Genomic DNA, 7,500 nt, shown 5'->3' with positions numbered 1-7,500 from the left:
AATATTAATAAAGTGATAACATACCTTCCTCCTACACTGGTTAATTAATGAACATAGTAATATTAATAAAGTGATAACATACCTTCCTCCTACACTGGTTAATTAATGAACATAGTAATATTAATAAAGTGATAACATACCTTCCTCCTACACTGGTTAATTAATGAACATAGTAATATTAATAAAGTGATAACATACCTTCTTCCTACACTGGTTAATTAATGAACATAGTAATATTAATAAATTAATAACATACCTTCCTCCTACACTGGTGTCTCAGACAGCCTCTGGACTTGGGACACTTAAAGTCACACACATACTCCTTGTGACAGGATGTGACACGCTTACACCTGCCACACCTACACGCCCGCTCTACTTCCTGTGGGGAGGGGAAAGAAAGTACATAAATACATGTTGTTGGTCAGAAACCTTGTTCATCATGTCATCACAATACGATGAAATAAGATGAAATAAGATGAAATAAGATCAACCTGTCGCGCTGCGACACGTAGTGAGCTTGTAGATCTTTCTAGGCTTACGGTTAAGACAGTGTGATCTAATATGAGAGTGACGACACTAGCGTTAACTCCCATTGTTAAGATGCAGAAATGCTCTGTCTATCTCAATGAGATAGTTCCAATGTTTGGAACTACAGCCCATAGCAGCCCACCTAGCGGCGAGATCAAAGCGTGACGTTACTCTCTCTCTCTATGGGTCTGGGTTAAGAATGGCAAAATTGATTAAAATGGGATTCATAATATCGCCGTCCAAAAAATGTTGAAGTATATATTAACACATTGACCGCCAGAGGTTAATCTCATAATGTACTCACCAGTGCCAACGTTTTATTGTTGTTTTTTGTTTTTTTCACGTCGCCATAGATCTTGTTAAAATCCTTAAGATTGAGCCGTACACGGTCTGTTTACATCGGCGACATCTCCCTGCGTGTACCAGTCCAAACCACGTGTCAAACGGAGCCGCCATGTTTGAGTTCTGACCGTTTATGTTAACATGGGAAATGCGGGGATGAAAAACTACATAGGTTTACAGGGCTTTTTGTGTACGACTTAGAATGGAGGCCGACGGGAAACAAAAAACGGGATCGCACTTCCGGTCGACTTCAGGTGGTGTTACACTGAAAATGGTCCCCCTAGAAAATTGAAAAAAAAAATAATAATCGAAAAAAAGGAAAAAGCACCACAGCCCGTAGGCTACGGGATCGGCGCTTAACCGTTGGATTTAACGGCCCGTAGAACTACGGGCCCGGCGGTCAATGTGTTAACACAAACATGTGTGTGCGACATGCGTGTGTACCTGAAAAAGCGGTAAAATGAATATGCCAACTCATATGTGTGTGTGTACCTGTCTACAGGTCTCACACTGTCCTCGGTGACATCGCATGGAGCAGAGATGGAGGCCACAGTTCAAAGGTCGTCCGCACGTGTCCCCGCACGTCCCCACATCCTCTGTGCACGGGAGAGAGTACTCTGCACGCACACACGCGCACACACACACACACACACACACACACACACACACACACACACACACACACACACACACACACACACACACACACACACACGAAAGAAGGAAAAATAAGTTAAGTGTAATCCTGTTGTCTTTCTGTAAATGAGAAAATTCAAACTATTGTTATGGAGTACTGCTCTGCTGCCATCTGGTGGCTGTTCTTGTAAGTGCAGTGTGCATTGTGCACATCAAACCAGTGTTAAAGTTGTTACTAAACTAAAACTTTTATATTTTAAATGCCATTCATAAAATCACTGTCTCCTCACGTCACGAGTATAGTAACACACACCTGTGTGTGTGTGTGTGTGTGTGTGTGTGTGTGTGTGTGTGTGTGTGTGTGTGTGTGTGTGTGTGTGTGTGTGTGTGTGTGTACCTACCAGACTTGCCACATGGACATGCTCGTCTCCCGCTCCGAGGACAGTCTCCACACGGCCCGTCATGACACGCCCGCTCACACACATGATGTCCACATGGTAGAGAGACACCACATATCTGTAGAGAGAGAGAGAGAGAGGAGAGGTTACAGTGATTTCATGTAAAAATGCTTCACAACAGAGAAAAGGGAATGAAGAGAATAAAATGAAATAAAAGCTAAGAATTAGACTTGCTTAAAGGTTTAATGACATTCACTTTTACACCACATTCAAAGTCTTTGTCCTGGTCCTTCAAAAGTGTACAAAAAGTTTTAATTGAAAATTCCATTCCAGTGATCCATGGCAGGTGTTTTTCTCTCACATTTCTAAAGCCTTTTCAACTGCAATGAAAAAAGAAATCTTTGCCTGCGGGTGTCGCTGGTGAGGGATTTTGCCTGTCAATCATCGCCTCTGCTCCGCCCCCCCCAAAGGAAAGGATAGGGGAGGGGAGGGGCGAGGAGGAGAGTGGGCGGGATTAATCGACAGTGACCTCACTGTCGAAGGGCCAAGCTCAGATTACTTTTCAGCCTAATTATTCAGAAAACCCCAGACCACAGAAAATCCACTGAATGTTCTAAGTTCAGGTTTTTTGGGTGTAATTGAGGTCATAAAACCCCAAATAAAACATTGAAAATAAAAAAAGTGAAAATGAATGTCATGATACCTTTAACACATTTACCGTAGCCTGACACTCAGCCTGAATTTTCATTTCGTTTCACTCCATTATTCAGTCTGAAAGCCCTCTCAATGCAGCGGAGTTCTGAGATGGGGGCGTGGCCAAAGTGGGACTCCACTATGAGCCAACGCGATTGGTTCATACTGGATTGTCCCGATCCCGATTCGTCGGTCAGATTTTCAACCGAGCAACACCCGCCTTCGAAAGTGTCACCAGACCCTGAATGCTAGGCAAAGGATTCAGGGGGTGGAGCCAGGCTACATTTACCGCCTATCCAGAGATATCTCGGGATAGGGTCTTTTTGTGGTTTAATACACGATTGCGCTGTTTTCTGTACCATCCTTGATTTTTTTTATCTTCCCATTCACTTTCGACTCATCCTTGGCAAAAATAACCGTTTCCTGTTTTCTGTTTCCGGTTTTATCTTGAGTTAACTGGTCGTTTTCACATGGTATAAAAACGAAAGGGAAAGCTCCGGTTATATTTTCTTTTGACACGCGATTATAATATATATAAATGTTCTGTGGGCAGCAGGCGGGGGGGGGGGGGGGGGGTGAATACGAGCATTATCGCCGAATATGGTGCCTGCAGCCTGTTTGCGCTGGCGAAACTCAAGACAGCTCGCCTCAGAAAATGTAACCCTTTGGGGGCTGGTGCATGGATCGTGTGTGTTTATAGACATGGTAAGATGATGGATCAAAATGGATATACAAGTTCTGTGACCGGTTGAAAAGGTTATAAAACACAAATCGCTGGCACTGTCAGAGTATATTATGAATATACTCTGACAGTGAATGTGTTAAAGGGATAGGTCCTTGCTTAAAGGGATAGTTCACCCACAAAATGACTTTTTTTCTATCTATTAGTCACCCCATGGATATGTTTTAGTTTGTGTCTCATTCCTAAGACAATAATATGATGACCGGCAGCGGTTCCAGTAGGAGACACAAAGAGTCTCCTTTGTGTCTCCTACCGGAACTGTTGCCTACCGGTTCACTGGTCATCAAATTATTGTCTTAGGAATGAGACACAAACCTGGTCGACTACGGTGTTTTTTAAACGTGCTATAAAAATACATATAAATAAGAGTTTGATTTGACAATAAACAAGGTAAACACATACATAGAATACAGAGAGACAGTGTAGTGTCTCACTAAACTATAGCATACCAGGTAAACAATGAACCTGAAAAGTTACATTTTAAAATTGTGATCAAGAAAAACAGTAAGAAAAACATGAGAAACAAAGAGAGTGCTATGGAGATGATTCAAACAGTGTCAGTCTGTGTGCTAGTGCTATGGAGATGATTCACACAGTGTCAGTCTGTGTGCTAGTGCTATGGAGATGATATTCAAACAGTGTCAGTCTGTGTGTGCTAGTGCTATGGAGATGATTCAAACAGTGTCAATATGTGTGTGCTAGTGCTATGGAGATGATTCAAACAGTGTCAGTCTGTGTGCTAGTGCTATGGAGATGATATTCAAACAGTGTCAGTCTGTGTGCTAGTGCTATGGAGATGATATTCAAACAGTGTCAGTCTGTGTGTTAGTGCTATGGAGATGATTCAAACAGTGTCAGTCTGTGTGTGCTAGTGCTATGGAGATGATATTCAAACAGTGTCAGTCTGTGTGTTAGTGCTATGGAGATGATTCAAACAGTGTCAGCCTGTGTGTGCTAGTGCTATGGAGATGATTCAAACAGTGTCAATGTGTGTGCTAGTGCTATGGAGATGATTCAAACAGTGTCAGTCTGTGTGCTAGTGCTATGGAGATGATTCAAACAGTGTCAGTCTGTGTGCTAGTGCTATGGAGATGATTCAAACAGTGTCAGTCTGTGTGCTAGTGCTATGGAGATGATTCAAACAGTGTCAGTCTGTGTGTTCTAGTGCTATGGAGATGATTCAAACAGTGTCAGCCTGTGTGTGCTAGTGCTATGGAGATGATTCAAACAGTGTCAATCTGTGTGTTCTAGTGCTATGGAGATGATTCAAACAGTGTCAGTCTGTGTGTGCTAGTGCTATGGAGATGATTCACACAGTGTCAGTCTCTGTGTGCTAGTGCTATGGAGATGATATTCAAAGCGTGGATAGAGATCCCATAGCCTGCGGGGCTGTAACCATGACAAATGATCCCATAGGCCAAACGCCCAATCTCCAGTGTTTACACAGAAACGCTGCTAAACAGCTTACATGTTGGGAAAGTTAAAAACAGGCTTTTCCTCACAGCCTGGTCACAGACAGACAGACAGACAGACAGACAGACAGACAGACAGACAGGCAGGCAGACAGACAGGCAGGCAGACAGACAGGCAGGCAGACAGGCAGACAGACAGACAGACAGACAGACAGACAGACAGCTGTACCTGTTGGCAGTGCCAGCGTGGACTGGCACACTCTCTCTCTGCCTTCTCTTTACCACACACACACCTCTGTACACTGACCCTGGGACACTCCTTACACACTCCTATGGAGAGAGAGAGAGAGAGAGAGAGAGAGAGAGAGAGAGAGAGAGAGAGAGAGAGAGAGAGAGAGAGAGAGAGAGAAGTAAATGAGTAAAATGTAGTATAGATTAGTGGTGTAGTAGTCTCTCTCTCTCTCTCGTGGTCAGACTGTTGCCTCCCACAACGTTCAAATGTTTGTGGTCATACAGTCTGGGACTCAGAAGCTCTGATCATGATTAACATATAAAGCGGATGTGAAGCCTCCTCCACACTTCTGTTTGGTCTTTACAGTCGCGCAAATCTATCCTACTATAAATGTAAATCATCTAAATATATATATCTTGCTGCTAAGCACCGCTTTGTGCCAGGCACCAAGGTCCCCTTTATCCACACGTTTCCTAGGGCGTAGTGGGCATCACTTCCTGTCCATTTCATTGGATCAAATGGACAGGAAGTGATGCCCACAGCGCCCTAGGACAGTGGTTCTCAAACTTTTTCATGTCAAGGACCCCCCTTACCGCGGACCCCCATCTCAAATATTTTGTTACAGGGACCCCCAGAAGCAAAGATTTGAGCAACAAATGTTCGCTTAAAAATATATACATATTCAAAAGGTTTGCAAAAATGTTCACGATTTTTCAAAAATAGCAGATCTACAAGCTCATAGCGCGGCACTCGGTGCCACGCTATGAGCTTGTAGATCTGCTATTTTTGAATAGCCAAAGTATAAAAGGTCATAATTATTGTGATGCTATATTAACACATTTTGCTGGGTACCCCCGGGAACCCCCTCAAGTACCCCTGGGGGTCCCCAGACCCCACTTTGAGAACCAACGCCCTAGGAAACTTGTGGATAAGTGACACTTATTTCTGTATGCCTCATACCCACTGAGGAAGGCCTGTGGGCCCAGACGTCCTTCTGATGAGCTGCTGCTGGGGGTTGATTAGACCTGAATAAACAAGATCCTAAATATACTGAAGTGAGCGCTGGTATTCCTTTCCAAGAAGCTGTTGGTGCCTGAACCGTGAACCCATACACACACATACTACTGAACCGTGAACCCCATACACACACATACTTCCTGAACCGTGAACCCACACACACATACTACTACACAACTGGTCTGATGAGTGCTTTGCTTCTTTCTCTTTTAACTACATCAGAGTCCATCCACACATCTCTAGCATGGATATGTCTGGGTTTAGTGTGTGTGCGTGTGCGTGTGTGTGTGTGCGTGTGTGCGTACCCGAGTGGCAGGGTTGTGTACAGGTGTGTTGCTTGCAGGGCAACAACTTCCCACATTTCTGCTGACACGCCCAGCCCTGTAGAAACACACGCACACACACACACACACACACACACACACACACACACACACAAAGTAGTACACAACACAACTACATTGCATTAATAATAATAAAACGTAAAATGAAATATTGGTGTTAATAACAATAAGGAAGGACGTACCTTGTTGCTACAGCGACGGGGGAGGGGCTTGGCTTTCCCACACAGACAGGAAACAGAGACCATCTTTGGGCATGGAGGACATGGACCTAACACACACACACACACACACACACACACACACACACACACACACACAGTGAGGAAAGTGAGTCAACTAGTGGTGACTGAATATATTACATTGTTATTGTGTGTGTGTGTGTGTGTGTGTGTGTGTGTGTGTGTGTGTGTGTGTGTGTGTGTGTGTGTGTGGTTACCAGGGTGACAGAGCAGCAGACAGGTGTGACCACAGACAGGCTGCAGGTCTCTCTCACACACGGAGCCACAGGAATGTGGGAGGAGCCACGGGTCAGGGGGCGGGTCCTGAACCTTACCACAGTAGCACATGTACCTACACACACACACACACACACACACACAGAGTTGTGAGCTTGCATATTATTATATATTTTTTTACTATTGTACTTTTTTTTTTTTTTCTTTATAAAATAAAAGGAAGAGATTTGGACATTTACAGCTGATGTATTTCACAACTAAACCATAAGATCATTACCTGTTGGGTGTTGAGCTGGGAGCATATTCTGTTCTGCATTTAGGACTGGACAGACAGACAGACAGACAGACAGACAGACAGACAGACAGACAGACAGACAGACAGACAGCATTGTTAAATGTGTGTACAGTTGTCCTCCATTCTATGGTCTAGTCCAGTGGTTCCCTAACTGGACCCCCAGGGGGTCCCCACATGATTACAGTAGTACAGTAGTACAGTCGTACAGTAATACAGTAGTACAGTACATACCAGGGCCATGGGTGTTGTTTCTGACCAAAGTCTTCATCGGTGACAGAGGAGACGAGGAAGGCTGAGTCTCTGGCCCACTGCTGTATGCATGAGATGTGGAACACACAATAACAGCCTGCACAACTCCACACCTACACACACACACACACACACACACACACACACACACACACAC

The 7,500-nt window shown here is 44.1% G+C and overlaps 1 protein-coding gene across 1 annotated transcript in view; it reads right to left on the bottom strand.

Moving 5' to 3' along the window:
- Window positions 1-7,500, bottom strand: part of nfxl1 (nuclear transcription factor, X-box binding-like 1) — a 47,445-nt gene that overhangs the window by 28,586 nt on the left and 11,359 nt on the right. Inside the window, 9 exon segments of the mRNA XM_080452037.1 lie at window positions 257-379; window positions 1,363-1,487; window positions 1,908-2,022; window positions 4,981-5,081; window positions 6,306-6,381; window positions 6,527-6,612; window positions 6,781-6,914; window positions 7,077-7,121; window positions 7,326-7,456. Coding sequence (XP_080308163.1) covers window positions 257-379; window positions 1,363-1,487; window positions 1,908-2,022; window positions 4,981-5,081; window positions 6,306-6,381; window positions 6,527-6,612; window positions 6,781-6,914; window positions 7,077-7,121; window positions 7,326-7,456 — 936 coding nt within the window.

Source organism: Gymnoscopelus braueri (assembly GCF_963280865.1).
Source record: "Gymnoscopelus braueri genome assembly, chromosome: 15".
Lineage (NCBI taxonomy): Eukaryota > Metazoa > Chordata > Actinopteri > Myctophiformes > Myctophidae > Gymnoscopelus > Gymnoscopelus braueri.
Note: the sequence above shows the minus strand (reverse complement) of the source record. Positions and strands in the feature narration are given on the sequence as shown.